This window comes from Notamacropus eugenii, chromosome Y (assembly GCF_028372415.1).
Source record: "Notamacropus eugenii isolate mMacEug1 chromosome Y, mMacEug1.pri_v2, whole genome shotgun sequence".
Taxonomy (NCBI): Eukaryota; Metazoa; Chordata; class Mammalia; order Diprotodontia; family Macropodidae; genus Notamacropus; species Notamacropus eugenii.
Window position 1 is genome coordinate 1,762,352 of NC_092880.1, and position 16,466 is coordinate 1,778,817.

A 16,466-nucleotide genomic window follows, 5' to 3' on the forward strand; every position below is an offset into this window, starting at 1 on the left:
ACAGCACTCGAGGGTAGCACTCCTAACCTACATGTTCTTCTGAGATGAAAAATGAAATTGATAGTTATAAAGCCACCAATAGCTATTTGGAGAGTTCACTGTAGCTTCTATATTATAGCTACAAAGAATCTGGGAGCAAGGACAACACACAGGCAAATATGTATGCAAAAATCGAACCCAGGAAAACTCTAGTTCCAGGCCAGCCCTAATGAAGTGGGCAGATTCAGTCACAAGTAATCCCTGAGCAACTTATAAGTTTCAAAGGCACAGGCAGCATGGCACAACAGAAAGTACACTGAAACTGGAGTCAGGAAGACCTAAATTTAAATCCTGTTTCTGCCACTCAGTAGAATGCGGTCATGGGCAATCATTAACCCGTGAGACTTCATGGCCAAAGACAGACCCAGGCACATGCAGAGCTACTGTGAGGTTTAAATGAGATAACAATATTTAAAGTGCTTTTTAATCTCAAGCATTATATAAAGATCTCAATTATTATTATCATCTTTGTATTCTCAGAGCCTCTCCCAATGCCCTTTTCTTTTCACACAGTGTGCTTAATATTTGTTCATTTTAATTGAACATAGAATATGTCTTCTCTTGCAGCTGTGTCTTGGGATGACCTGGGAAGAAGCTTTGGTTTCTTCTAGATAGGAATTTCAGGTAGAGGCTGGGGAGCAGCTATAAGGCAGAAATTCAGGTTTAGTGATTCCTAATTTCTAGTCAGTGCTAAAACCAACCTGATTTCCCGGGAAAATCTTGAATTAACAAGGCTATGCTGAAATAGAACCACACACTGGGGACAGAGAAGCAAGTTATCATTTACTCAGACACAATGATCTATGTGGTACTCTGTTAGTATACCAAAAAGATACATACTTATTCAATGGTCTCATCCAGGACCACTGATTATTATACTATTAACCAGGACATAAAATCCACTTTTCAGTGTTCTAAGTTCTAGCTATATTGATTACCTCTACAAACCAAGGACTTCTAAATTACTCAACTTTCAAAATAAATCAATAATTTCCAACTTAAAGAAGGTCATGGTTAATTTTAAATTTATACATAACTGATTTAGAAGCTATAAAATACTACATAAAAAAAGTTTCTTTGTACTGTTGCATGAAATTATTCCATCAAATTATTAAAACTACTACTCCACATAATTAATTCTGCATTTAATGAAAACTAGTTATGAAATGCTAGAATGTAAACAATTCAAAAAATACTTTGGAATTCTTTCAAAATCAACTTACCTTGTTGATTGACTACTATCAAGTTTCTAGAAATCATTGCATACAATCTCCTGGTGGGGGTGGGAGAGAGATAAAAAAATATGTCTGTGATGAAAAATCTGCATAGTGGTTGAATTCAAATTAACATAATCCAAGATTTAAATAGTTTCAAACGGAATCAACATATTAGGGCCGATAGAGCACGCAAGTGACAGAGTTCAATGCTCTCTTAATAAAGAACTGACCTCTCTTAATTAGTACTAAAGTAAGCCAACAAAGAAGACAATTTTATGAGTCCTAAGGATTTAGAGAACTATATCCTTCTTAGTACTATTTCTTCTCGATTTGTCAAAACAAGGAAAAAAACATAATCTTTCTCACAGAGAAGAATCCAACCTACAAAGGAATTGTATTCATTTCTATTTTATCATTCACATTAGGCTAATCACTTGATGTTCTTGTTTTATTAGTTTAACATCTACAGAGGAACCAAGGATCACTTTAGTAACTAGGCACATGTAAAGAACAGTTGGTGACTACCATGCATGTCATTATTACATATTTTCTAGTTCCCAAAAGAGAAGGAAAATTAGCATTACCAGCTAGTTGCCTGCTAAAATGTTTCTATTTACTTCCATTTTCCTAATCAGTAATTTTCTTGAATGTTCACCCTCCTTCTATATATGAAACTTCTGGTCAGAAATCACTTAAAAATTGAACTGTACACAACAGCAGCTACAGCATCAAACATTACCTAACATGAATATATCAGAAATCATGTACAAACAAGATAATGAATTTCAACTCTACAAGAAAACACTGGCTCTAAGTTACATTTAGATGTCAAAACAAAAGTTTCACAGCAGCATGTCAAAACGGGAAATAGGCATTTTCAAAAGCTATTTACAGACTTAGTGATCAGTAACCTGTTATGGTACAGACGGGATAATGCATTTGGAGAAAACAAAAATGCAGAGCTGAAGAATTAAATTTCAAGAGTTTTCATAAGAATACAAGTTTCTAAGACTATCTCATGACGTTTAGCATGACATATAATTATAGAAAATCTTTCACTAAACAAAGATGATCCTACAGGTTAAAAAAAGAAACAAACCTGAAGTCATAACGGGATTTCTAAACGAAGTCAACAGAAACAGCTTACCTATGCTCTTTCACAGAAAAGCTTGGTACCCCAAACAGATCTCCAAGAAGGTCATCTGAACAATAGACAATGTGCTGTTGCTTTTTATCATATAATTGTTTTGACATAATATACTGGCCAAGGTAGAATAAAACCTGAAACAGAAATGAAATCTATGACTAGAGAGAAATCAATGCCACAATCTGAAATATGTATATAGCAAACAGGCTATAAAGTGTTAGTATCAACCTCTGTACCATATCTACCAGGAAGTTCTCAGGAATAGGTTTGATGCCACCTAACACAGAATTTGAGAAGTGGGAGCAATAGGGCAGCTCTCTAGTCCAAGTTAGAGACAAAAGGAATCCCAACTGTAACATACCCAACAAGCAGTCATTCAGTCTCTGCCTGAAGACCTCCTAGGAGTGGGAGTCTGCCACCTCTCATTCCACCCTGGGAGATCAGTTAGAAACTTTTTCTTAAAGCTTAAGTTTGCCTCTTTGCAATTCCCCCCGCCCCGCCCGCTGGTCCCTGGTTCTGCCCTGTGTGGTCCAATGAAACTAAGGACTGTGCCTCCTCCACGTGACAGTGCTTGAACTTCACTGTCACATCCCTCAGGTGGCTTCTTCTGGATAAACACATCCACTTCTTTCCACCAAACCTCAGCAGTCATGGACTCAAAACTCTTCTTCCTGACTGCCCTCCTCCTGCATACTCTCAAGCTTATCACCATCCTTCTTCAAAAATTACTAAGAATCCAATTCACTAAGTAAGGTCTGACAAGGTTAAGAGTGGTGAGATTTTAATCTTTCTATAAAAACGTGTTTTTCAGAGAACTGTTCCAGAATGATGTGTAGTTAAAGCTGATAGATCTTCTGGATTCATGTCTGTGATACCGCCATCAAAAGTAACTAAATTACAAGAGCTTTCTAAACTACGATGACTTAGCATCTTTCTCCTGTGGTAGTCAGTTTCTGTTCCTTTGCAATCACAAAGCTCGAGAGCCTACGAACACACTACCACGAGACAAATCATCTGCTCACTAACAACAACAGAGAACAACCCCAGGAGATCCCAGAGACAGGGCAAGTTAAACTCTACCCACATCCAAGGGGGCCTTAAGAGTACAAAAACTGATATTCTCATGAGTCATCAAAACATTCATGTTCTGAGAATTGAATTTTGTTCTGACAAAGATGGCTAAACTAAAAACTTGACCACGGACTTCTAACGTCCCTATCTTCTCACTCCAGTTACCACAGGACAGACATGTCTAAAGAATTCACTGCTTTCCTGGATTCCCACAATTACTTAAATTCCTAAGTATGAGCTCTCCCTCTCCACCTGCAAGGCTATAGCTGTGAATAAACACCCTATGATCCACAGTCTCACTAGCCCAGCTACATTTCTTCCCTCCATGTTTTTTACTTACAGCTGCTGATGCCCCCTCCTCTTATGTAATCTCCTCTCTGTCCTTCTGTTCCTGCTCTTTTACGGTTCTCCTGCCAGTCTAAATAATCTTCCTCAATTTTCTTTGCAGGATCATCACCCACTAACATGATAAAGTCCCCGAAATTCTGTCCTGAGTGCTCCTCTCTTCTCCCTTTGACCTCTTTCAGTCATCTCATAATCTCCCATGGATTCAGTTATCTCTGTGCAGATGACTACAAAATCAACATCATCAGAAATAGTCTCTTGGATTCCATACAACATTTCCAACTGAATGATGTCCAAACATACAGAAGAGAAACTCATCTTTTCTCTCCAATCTGTCCTTCATCCAAATTTCTCTTTCCGTTGAGAGCTCCATCCTCCTTACAGTCAGCCAGATTCACAATCTTAGATATCTTTGATTCTCATCACTTTCCACATCCAATCAGTTGTCAAGTTTTGTCAATTCTACCTCCATAAAGTCTCTTATGTCATTCCCTTCTTTCAGACACACATAGTCAGCACCTTATTTCAGACCCTTATCACCTATTACCTGGACTATTCCAGTAACTTCCTAAATGGTTTCCTTTATTCCAATTTCTCCCCTTTCCAAACCACCCTCCAGGTAACTGCCAAAATAATCTTCCAGCAAAAGTCTAGCCATATCATTCCTGTGCTAAATGCTCCAGGTAGATGAACTCCTCAAACCTGGGAATCAAAACCCTTTCCAGTTCCTACTTCCCCATCTCTCTTCCAGTTAAACTGGTCTAATTCTGGTTCTCTAAACTTAGCTAAAGCCCAGAAGCCTTAGACTCCTTCCAGGTACATCCTAAGTGCCACCTCTTTCTGAAAGCCTTTCCACTTTTCCTAATTACTTTTGCAAGTAGTTAATTAAATAGGGTATTTCCAATCTCTCAAAAGAAAGCTCTTTCTTCAACATCAAGGATTATTTTCACTGTCTCTGAAACCTCAAAACTTTGCATGTTTAAGAAATGTGCAATGAATTGAAAACTAAAATTCCCTTGGAGGCAGAATATGAAATGGGAAAAAAAAAGTAAAACTCACATTATTGGTCCCGAACAATACCATTTGACTTGAAGCTTAAAAAGAAGCACGCAGGCTGGAAGTACACACTGCTGAACGATTCCCCTAGTTGGGGAGGTAAAAATGGTAAAAATATTCTAAGTTTCTACCCTCTTCTTTCCTCTTCCTAGAGAACAAAAGCTAAGAAGCAACGCTTCACTTCAAAACTGGCCTTGAAGGAAAAGAAGCACCCTAACCCATGCTCAACCAACTGATATGATCATCCTTTCTCTTTGTCAGAGAATAGTGAAACCTATAATAGGCATAGAGTAAAAGGAAAGGCCTCTCTTCTACCCATCAACATCCCAAAAGACATCCTTTTGGACTAAAAAGATCTTTTTTTTTTAAATTAAATTACTCTGGGAAGGAGAATAGTGTAATGATCACATTAGTGCCAAATTACGATGAGAATAAAAATGCTGACTTAGGAAAAGGGAAAGAATTCTAGAGCAGAGGAGGATTTGGGAAGAAGTAAGGCCACAACTTTGCATATGATACCACTGTAGGCAGAGTTGAAATGCTTCCAATATAATGCTTTCTATTTTATTTATAAAGGATAAATCATGAGTTAAAACATAGTTCACATTATACAAAGTGCCTATAGGTAAGCTAGCTCAATAGTACTCCAAGTACATACATTATCTTCTCTGTGACCTCCCTGTCTCTTCCACTTGAAACCTGATGCTAGTATTTTCCACTGAGTAGTAGCATCAGTATATTAAAGTAGTGTTACGCACCTACAAAAAGAGTCAAATTCCTTCTACTATCTCATCTCCCTAGCAGCTGAACAAATTCCTCCACAATGTAACTATTTCACCATGACTGTAAGTTATATTATGCTGAACAAAAAAAATTTAATTGTATTTCATCTCAAAATACAATGTACTTCTTTCATAATTTCTGAATATACCTTACCTCCTTCAATGTGAATGTTTCTTTCTGTGCACCAGCAAACTTCAACAACTTCAAGAGCAATGGTTTTGGTCTAACCTATAAAGTACAAACATCATCTATAACACTTGGAAAATCTTTCTACAACCAAGAGTTTCTTAGTATGTAACCACGTAAAATAATCAAATACATGAAATCATAAAGTGTGGTGTGGCAGTGCTAGATTTGGAATCATAGGGCTCAGGTTCAAAACCTCTTTCTGGGTCTCAGCTTCTTCATCTGTAAAATGAGGGAGTAGGGACTAGATGGCCTCTAAGGTCCCTATCAGTCCTTAATCTACCATCTACCCAAGACTATAGATTACCTACATTTAAGTTTGATCAAGCCACATCGTGGACTGTCATGGAAGTCTAAAATAGGCAGGAATGAAAGAATCACAGCATCCAGAATCCTAAGATCTTACAAAACAATCCTCTTAATTTTACAGATGAGGAAAAGGAGGTCCAGAGCAGTAAAGCAATCAGTCCTCATAGTTATGAGCCTGTAAGTGTTGGAGCTAGAACCTAGCTCTTCTCCTCCAGATCAATGGTCTTTCCATTACCCTACAATGCTTCCTTAGGGCCTGGGCACTTGACTTCATAGAGGACCAAACCTGGGAAATACAGGACTTAAGCTCAAGTCCCTGCTTTACAAGTTGCTATCAGCTTAGACCTTGGGCATGTCACAACTTCCGTGACTCAGTTTCTTCCTCTGCAAAATGAAAACGTTAGACTAGATGACCTATAAGGTCCTTTCCAGCTACACAGATATCAGTCTATGTAAACTATGCCATAAGGGTGTGACTTAAACTCCTGCCACTGCCAAGTCAAAAACTTAGCCAAAAAAACAGCCTTGTGGATTTAGTTTAACCTAATGTAATAACCCCCAAAACATAATTTTCACGTGGTTCTTCAAGGCCTGAAATTACTTTTTCAGGACTCCCCTATCTCAAACATTCAGCATGTCAATGTCTACTAGAGTGTGAATTATGAGGGCTGAGACCTTCTCTTTTCTATTTTGTATCCCCCACAGCACCTAAGACTCTTGCAAACAGAACGTACTCCACGTCTGTTGAAGAAATATACTTCATACTTCACCAGAAAGTAGTTCTAATTTAAAAAAAAAAAAAGTTGTTCTAATTCTTACCAACCCTTTGGTTCACGATTAAACAAAGGTACACTCTTCTAAACAGAGAGCTTCTGGGGTTTTTCCACTCAAATACTAACAATTACACTGCTCAATTTATGCAGCTACGATGAGGTAACAGCTTGAGATCCAACCCGAAAAACCTGTACTTATGGAAATAGCTATTCCATGTTCAACTAAAAGGCAAATGTTCATTCCGAAAAAATCAACTTTAAAATAAAATATAAAAACAGAGTAAGTACAAACTTTCGTAAAAAGATATCTATAATACCTTTTTTTTTTTTTTACCAGAAACAAAGCACATAATAATAATGATAGAATCATAAACCTCTGAAATTTCCTATCAACTCTTTTTATGCCAGGCGGCCAGTTAGCATTTTAGCTCGTGTCTACTACGTGCAAGAGGCCCTGTACCCTAGGTTCAAGGACCGACTTCTCAGGTAAGGAGGAGACAAAGACTTCTCTTATTCAAAATGTAAACTTAGAAAGAAAAAGTGCTCCCAAAGGTCCTTAATTTCCCTCTAAAGACTCCATAAACCACATCTTGACCAGTCATCCTAACCTGAAAACTTCAAGACTTCTCAGGACAGCTCAGAACAGGACAGAAAGAGAAAGAATAAGACTTAAAGCCTAACTTTCAGCGCCTTCGCTAGATTTAGGGGGGGGGACCTCACTCTGCTAATGCTCCCGTTAGGAACAAGCCTACACGGTCGGATTGGAACTTCTCTTTTCGGCCTGAGGGGGACAATCGGATCGGGGTCCACTTTACAAGAGGAAAACCCTAGGAAAGCGGGGCTTCGTCACTTGTAGCTGAAACCCCCACGGATGACGGGGCGCAGGGAGGCAGAGCGCTGGGGACAAGCAGACTAACCAGGGTCTCTTGTTCCGAAGCTGGCATGTGTGAGGTGCTTAAGGCACCGTCTGCATCGGAAGACATTCTGGTATTGCACACTTGCCTAAAATCGGGAAAAGAAGCACAGACGACACAAGCGTGAGAAAACCGACGCCATGGCACCCGAGGCCCCAAAGTGGACGAGGCGTGAGAAGAAGCGAGAGACCCGATCAGAGAAGCCCGCGCCCCTCACCTGGGTCAGCACGGGAAGAGCTCGCCGAGGTCCGCCGGAGGACAGCTCCTGAAACCCAGAGGCCGGCAGGTGGCGGCTTCCATACCCGCGGCCCGCGGCCAAGTCGGGCCTTAGCTCCCCAGCACGGCCGCCGCCTGACGGGGCCGAACATGACCACCCCGAAGAGGAAAAGCTCGGTCAAGCCGCGGGCTGGCCCCGACCTCGCCCGACGACTTGCCGAAGAACCGGCCCCGGTTCGCCTGCTCTGCCCCCCACCCCCACGGGGGCCCGCCGGCCCCGACTTCCGGCTACCTTTGTCCCCGGATGCGAAGACCCCCTCCTCAACACCGTCCGCTTCTTCCTTTCCCTTTCCCGCCGGTGGCCGCCGACCCGCCCCTTCGTTCGCCCCCCTCCCTCCTGGTCCGAGGGAGACGTGGCGGAGCCCCAGAAAAGAGGGTCCGCCGGGAGGGCGCCCCTCGACCCCCAGGCCAGGCGAGGCCCCCCGCGGCTCCGGCCTCACCTCCGGCTCCAGAGCTGAGGGGCGCTTCTGGCCGTGCTGGCCACGGCCCGCGCCCCCGGCGGAACGGGGCCCTACCGCCCTGGAAGGGCGGTTTCGGACTCCAGACCCCGCTTCGCGGACCCTGGCCGGGCTCTGGGGGGAGGGGAGAAGGCCCTCGGCGCGCTAAGGCCCCCGAGGGAAGCCCAGAGCGGGCCCGCGCCGAAAACCGCATGGGGTCTTCGGGTGCGCAGCCGGGCCTCGGGAGCGAGCACGCACCCCTCCCCCTCCAAGGGCCCGCGCCGGAAGCCGCAGGGATATCTGCGCGTGCGCACACCTCCCTCAACCCGAAGCTACCTTCTCGAGCGCGGCGGTCCATCCGGGCCTCTGCGCGCGCCGCCGAGCGTTCTACGCGCCTGCGCAGCGGCTGCCGTTCGAAGCCGATCCAATCTCCCTCGAGCTTTCTTTTCGCCCTTCATGTGTTTTTGTTGACGCTGCTTCACCTCGTCAGTAGGGCGCCAGGGCAACGAACAGCTCCGGCTTGTGAAGAATTAAAAACAACATGACCCTCAGTAAGAACGATTTTTTAAACAGCGGAGAGCAAACTCCAGAGTTCCCCAAAGTGTTCCCAGTTTCCTGACCGAAGCTTTATTTAGTCATAAAGTGAGGAGCGGCCCTCAAAATCGGCTTCTTCAGTCAGCTTTTTACCAAAAAAAAATACTAGTACGCTATTTTAAAAGGTACAGAAATCAAAACCTTTTCGGGCTTCTACAGTTTAACGAGCTCCTGGAGACGGCAAAATTAAGGTTGGCCGGGCCTCCTATCGCGACTGTCACGATACCTGGGGCGCCTCTCACGATGCCTGTCGCGACTCAACACCTAGGCGTAACCCTTCCGCCTCAGCGTCCGTCCGCATTTACTGGCGTGGTTCTCAGACCTGTGTGAGCTCGGTCCCAGAGACTGTGGTGGAGGACTTGGGGGGCCCCCTGCGCCCCTGGGATCCCCAATTGATCCCGTCTCCATCGTGCTTGTACCTAGCTCTTGGAGCGTAGTTGTTCCCCCATGGGAGGGTGAGCTTCTTGAGGACAGGAGCTTTTATTTTCCTTTCTTTGTATCTGCGGTGCTTAGCCTAGACGCCGGTATACAAGAGGTGCTTAATAAATGTGTGATGGCTGACCCGACCAAACAGCCACTCTCACTGAGAGAGACTTCTCCCTGCCCTCCCCAACAAGAGCCTGGTGGAGTGAACATGGAAAAAACCAACCCGTAACAAAACAGCACCAAGGGAAAAGGCTGGGTGAGACACCTTCCCGAATTCCCTGAGCCCGAAGTAATCCCTCCCTTCTCTAAGCTACCGTAGGGAAGACTTTGTCCTTCTGTTAGGGCGTATTCTGCGTTATGGCATAATTCTGAACATGCACACTCCGTGAGGCAAGGTTCGTGTCTTACTTCTTTTTGTGTGTCCTCAGAAGTTGGTACAAAACAGGCACTCCAGGAATGCTGATTGAATAGACTTTGGTCAGACATTTTAGCACCGTAGCCATAGGGGAAGAAAGGAATAATATTCTCTTTTCTTCTGGAAGAATGCCCTCCAAAATCCACTAGGGAGTTAGGGAGGAGTCCCTTCTATTGGCATTGAGTGGGATAGACTTGGTGAAGACTCCTCAGATTGTGGTTTTCTCCCAAGGGTGAGGTGGGGCCTGGAGGCTCGGGGCTGCAGTGTTTTTGGAATAGAATAGTTCCATATAAGGTATAAAACTGTGTGGTGTACTGGGGTCTCAATGATTGGACAAAACTTGCGTAATTCCTCGATGTCTTCATTTCAAAGGGATTGGTTAGATTTCGTGTCTAGAATGTAAGACCATATCCTCAGCTAATGAGGATAATGGTCAGTGGGGGGAGGAGGGACTTGCGTTAGGGTTTATAAATCACTGTCCTGATTTTTGTCTTCGGCTTTCCTACTCCTACAGGTGAGCCCCGCTTCTCGAGAATCGAATAAATCACTTTTCTGTCATCACTTTGAGAGGCCTCTGAGTAACTGATTTATGTAGGGACCTGAGCCATCCCACACATATGCATTCAGCGTGTTGCCTTTCTTTTTAAGTTTTTAGGTCAACAGAATCAAGGCTGATAAAGATGTAGCCAAGAACTATAAAATGAAAAAAAAAAAAAAGGTCAGGCATGCAGCTGAGAAGTAGAAAGCAAAATTATCATTCTACTCTGGTCTTCTTCTGGGTGACCAAGAGTCCTCAGTGAAGGCAAAATTTGCACCAAAGGAAACGTGTTCCTGGCTCCCTCCCAGGAAATGTCGCAATATTTGTAAACAAAATAAACAGACAAAGTCAGCTCCCTAGCAATTTATTTTCCCTCCAGAGTTAATTTAAGCTTGAATGCCTTCCAAAAGAACTTGAAATAGGGCCCTCTGTCTATCTTGGGATATTGCAATCAAAGTTTGAGTTTTGTCTCTGTAGGTTGTCAGTCAGGGGTGTCACCCATCCTGGCATGTGGGGGTACTGACTCTGGCATCCCAGAATTGTTCCTTCCTCCAGCTTCATGGGGGAGATACTAGGCAGCAATCTCTAGAATCAACAAAATACACCACCCCGTAATCAAGAGGGTGGTCCTTGTTGAATTAGCAGAGGGAATAAAGGAGGACTCTTAGCCTGGAGCCCTGTCACTAGCTGGCTGAACCAGCGATCACCTCAGATCAGGCAGAGTGAAATGACAACCAATTGAAATGGTCCTTAGCTGTACTATTGCTGATTGATAGCTCATTCAATCAGTGATTGGTCAAAAGCGGGGGAGGGAATCAGAACTCTTGGTTGATTGACAAGTGCATTCAGCCAGTGACAATGATGAAAAGAAAAAGGGAGGAGGGTGAGAATCAGATCTCCACCCCCCTGCACTTGTATGGGTCTCATTCTGCTCTTTTGGGCTCTGTAATAGATAAGGTCCCTATTGTTGTCTCTGCCAGACTGACTGCCGTTCTTTCTTTCCTTCTTCATTTATTTATCTAAACATTTTCTTTTTGTTGATCATTTCTAGATTTATCCCTTCCTTATCTAACAAACAATGGCTTGTAACAGACTGAAAAAAAAAAGACAGGAAAAAAAGCAGTTTAGCAAAACCAAAGGTTAACCCACAGAAGAACTGCCTCTGATAATATACACGATTTCATACTTTCATCAGTCCTCAACCTCTGCAAAGAAAAGAGAGAAGCAGCACATTTTTTTTTAAGAGGAAAAAATAGGAAAAAAGCTGGCCATGAGATTCTCATACTGAAAAATGCTGTATGTATGTAATCCATGGTAAATGGAGTATGAGAGCCCAAGGGAGGGAATCCTAGAATGTCAGCTGGAAGAGATCTTGGAGATCCTTTAGTATAACTTACATCTGACCAAGAATGCCTTATAACACTCCCAACAAGTGATCCAGTTCACCTCCAATGAGTGGAAACACATTACCTCCTGAATTCCATATTCCAATTCTTGCGGAGTTCTCTCTGTTTTTTCCTGATATCAACTCTAAAACTATCTAGTATCCCCTGTTTCTAATTTTGCTCTCAGGGCAAAGTAAAAGCAGTCCTTTTTCCAGGTGACAATCCTTTAGATATCTGAAGACAGTTTTCAGGGTCCCTTCCCCTGCCAAGTTTTCTCTTCTACAGGGTAAACACCTTGAGTCTTTTCAACTGATCCTTAAATAACACGGATTTGAGATCTGCCCTTCCCCATTTTACCTTGATTTAAAGGATTATTCGGTTTCTCAATGTCCTTTCTAAAATGTGGTTCTCAGAATGGAACACCACACTCCATATATCTGGCTAAAAGTCACGTCATAATAAAATCCTTAGTTCTGACCTTAAAGGTTTCACCTACCAAGTTTCAGAGTAACTTCAGGCTCTTTGTTTTAAGCCAGGCTGATCAATGGGGCATAAATAATTCATCACCTAGGGGTGCCTCCTTACATACAAGGCTGTACAAATAATTTTTTGATGTACAATGAGGACTCACAATCTGTTTAATAATTAAAATGTTTGCATATATTTAATATCCAAAGAAATGAAAAATCCAAGGCAACAAGCTTAATGTTTATTAAATGGGCAAATAATGTGGTACAAGTCATGCAGAATCCCTTGGGGTGTTGGCATGTCCTTGCGCTCAAGGGAAGTTTATACATTTAAAGTTGTCTCTGGTACCACAGAGAGCAATTCATGTTATTCATTAGGTTTACTCCACCCAGGTGTATGAGTTTCTAGCCAAAAGGAAATACCACAGTGAAATCCAGTGTACACAGAAGGGACCAAAAAAGGGGGTGGTGGTAGTGGAGTAGAAAACCCTTCTAAGCAAGGGAGGCCATAGTCCTAAGGATCATCATATCATAGATTTAGAACCAGAAGGGATCTGAGACCATGTAGTCCAATCCCCTCATTTTGTATATGAAGAAATTGAGAGTTAACAAGCATAAATGACTTGATCAAGGTCACTCCCACAACTGGTGAATGTCAGAGCTGGAATTTGAACTCAGGTCCTCTTTTCCAGTATACCCAACTGTTTCCCTAATCAGTACATCATGAAGGTCCACTATATTCTGACCAGAAAAAGGAGGAACAAGATCTCCCTTGAAGGGGCAAAGACCCCTTTCCCCCACCTCCTACCCCCTTCAAATCAGAGCAAATGCACGGTTTTGACAGTTTACAGTAGAGGTAATGGGTAGCTAGGTGGTACAATTTATAAAGCACTGGGCTTGGAATCAGGAATCTTCCCGAGTTCAAATCTGACCTCAGACAATTAATAGCTATATGACTGTGAGCAAGTCACTTAACTCCGTTTGCCTCAGTTTCCTCATCAATAAAATGAAGTTTGTCACAAAAACCCCAAAATGGGGTATAACTGAACAACAAAGATGAATGCTCCTGACTCCAGCCTGGCATTCTATCCATTTACCACCTAGATGCCCTAAAAGTAAATAATGCAGATTAAATTTAGAATTGTGTGGCTACTGCTCCCTCCCAGAACCCATTTGTTAAACATTTGCCAGGACACCTTTGAATTGCTTCATATGTATTACTTTAGCTCTATAGGAATGTGCTAGAAGGCTGAGGGAATGAAGTCATGATCAGACTGGAGGCCAGCTGAGTTTGGGATAACAACAAAACTATTACTACTAGTAGTACTAGTACTGCTACTTCTGTGTGTTTCATCCTTCGTTGCTGAAGAAGACCATGCCATCAGAGAAATGATGACATGACTTGGACGTGACTTTGTGCTGAGTGAGGGAGGGCTGTGCAGATCACCAGCCTCACTTCTCCTCCAGAGCCATCTGAATCCAGTGACCAGATATTCATCAGGATGACTGGAGATGACCCAGGATGAGGCAATTGGGATTAAGTGACTTGCCCAAGGTCAACACAGCTAGTGAGTTTCAAGTATCTGAGGTGAGATTTGAACTCAGGTCCTCCTGACTCCTGGTCTATCCACTGCACTGCCTAGCTGCCCATACTACTACTGCTACTACTACTACTACTACTACTACTACTACTACTACTACTACTACTACTACTGCTGCTACTACTACTACACCAGCAAATGGTATTTTTATAGCAAAATGCTTTACACCCATTGTCTCATTTGACCCTCACATTACAGCTGCCTGGAAGTAAGTGCCCATAAAGACACATTTACAATACACCAGAATTCTGTTCTATTTTGATCTCTGGGGTGGATGAACTCTCTAAGTCTGTAGTTTAAATTGGGCTGAATGTGCACTGCATTACACTGGTTACAGGGCAATTAAATGGCACAATACATAGAGTGCTGGGTCTGGAGTGAGGAAGATCTGAGTTCAGATGTGACCTCAGACACTTAGTATCCCTATGTTCTTGGGCAAGTCACTTAATCCCATTTGCCTTAGTTCCTCATCCGTGAAATGATCTAGAGAAGGAAACCACTAGCAAACCATTCCACCATCTTTGCCAAGAAAAACCCAAATGGAGTCACGAAGAGCTGGGCATGATTGAAATGACTCAAAACCAACTCCCCATTCTTACTGATGTCATCTCTTGACCTTCAGGCCACTGCCCGACCTTCTCAATGATCTGGGTTCATGATTTCCGTTTTTCTCTCCATTTCATTCTCTTCCATCATCCTAGGGGATGTCAGTGTTCATAATGGCAACCCTTCTAACAATCTGACCACACAATATCTCAGCCTAAAGACCCTTTTTTTATCCAACACATTTCATTGACACTATTACACTCTAGTCTTCACCATCTCTTGAAATTGCAATACCTCCAAGATCCTGAACTTTGAAATTTCTCTCTCTGACACGACCTTTTAATTCTTCTGTCTCTTCTACTCTCCTAAAACCTAATCTGCACTTTTACTTATGGATTCTTCACCATGGATTCTTCACGTAGTCTCCTAATTCCTATACCACACTTTGGCTTTACAAAGCCAAAAACCATTTTATTAGCTTCTACCTTAGAATCACTTGAACTTTCCATGGTCTTCAACCATTCCTGAACAGAAAATTATCAATCCTAAGTGGTTCAAACTTCTGATTTCTCTACTTCAAGGGGTATTGCTGGTAAATGCCACAAAATGAAAATCAACTTTCACCTTCTATACCTTCCTCCTAACTATTTGATAACTCTTCTATCTTGGCCTTCATTGCTCCCCAGCTTTTTCCCCATAGAGATTGTTTTAAACCTTTTCTTTTTCCTCTTCTTTATCCAGCTACACTCCACACTGAGAAGGAGATTATCTGAAGGAAACTCGTATTATTTCTTCTCCTAAGAACCTCTCAGCATAATCTTTCCTGTGGCCACAGAAAGAAAGCTTCCAGTCTGTAATAAAGCAAACCACCTTCCCCTTGTGCCCCTAACCGATTTGCTCGAGAACCAAGACATTCCTCTCCTGCATCTTTCTGTCACACCCTTCTCATGCACCGACAATCATGCTCAAGTCTTCTGAATTCCAAATAAACTTTGCTTTACTATTCTACTCCTACCATTATCCCATGTTTCTTCCCTGTCACTGCCAAAATAAAACTACAACATCTATTTATGTGACTTCCCAGTCTTTATCTCCAGCTCTAACATCTTCAATGTTCTCTGTTTCCCAAGGAATGTCCCACTGGTACCTTAAACTCAGTATGTCCAAAATGGCACTTGTCATCTTTCCCAATATACTTACTCCTCCTTTCGACTCCCTATTGTCTATGGTAACATAGAGGCATTATCGTCATTTTCCTTACTGCTTACATTTTATTAGTTAACAAGCCCATCTCTGTGATATCTCTTGAATCTTTGCCCTACTCTGCATTCCCAATGACATCCCCCTAGTTCAGGCTCTCACTGCCACCAACTTAGACTATTGCAAAAATCTTCTTAGTAGATCTTTCCTCTTTTCCTTTTCTAATCCATCCTTTATCCTACTGCCACACTAATCTTCCATGAGGACCAATGAGTAGAAGTTGTAGAGAAGCAGATTTTGGCTAGATCTAAGACAAGAAAAAAATTACTTCTAGTCTGAAAGTAGAAGAAGCTACCTGGTGAGGTTTTGGAGAAAAAAGACTTAGAGGTCTTCAAGCCAAGGCTAGACAATCACTTGTTGAGTATGTCACAGGGACTGCCTTTCATGTATGGATTGGACCAGAAGGCTGTGGACATCCCTTTCCAACACTAAAATTCTCTGAGTTCCCAATTACTGGAGATCATCCATCAGAGACTGGATGATGAGAACTTTGTAGAGAAATTAAGGAAGGTCTCAAGTATTTGTTAGAATAGATTACCCCTCAGATTCCTTCAGTGCTAAACTTCTTAAACACTAAATATTTGGAATATGGTCTGTCTTTCAAAAAAAAATGCTAACCAACCAATAAAAATAACAGCTGCTCAATATGTAATGTGACTTTTCCCATCTCAGATTTTTCAG

General features: G+C 42.4%; 1 protein-coding gene across 13 annotated transcripts in view; it reads right to left on the minus strand.

Moving 5' to 3' along the window:
• The window catches only part of LOC140516602 (E3 ubiquitin-protein ligase Mdm2-like), a 29,813-nt gene extending 21,118 nt beyond the window's left edge, over nt 1–8,695 (minus strand). For 2 of the 13 annotated variants that reach the window (XM_072627598.1, XM_072627595.1), the window contains exons 1-6: nt 8,557–8,695; nt 8,058–8,191; nt 7,844–7,928; nt 5,812–5,886; nt 2,404–2,537; nt 1,263–1,312 (exon numbers count right to left, since the gene is read on the minus strand). In XM_072627598.1, the coding sequence (XP_072483699.1) occupies nt 1,263–1,312; nt 2,404–2,537; nt 5,812–5,886; nt 7,844–7,909 (325 nt within the window). In that variant the 5' untranslated portion in view covers nt 7,910–7,928; nt 8,058–8,191; nt 8,557–8,695. The other 11 variants (XM_072627605.1, XM_072627601.1, XM_072627594.1 and 8 more) reach the window with 10 other exon arrangements.
• Between the last annotated feature and the right edge of the window lie 7,771 nt (nt 8,696–16,466).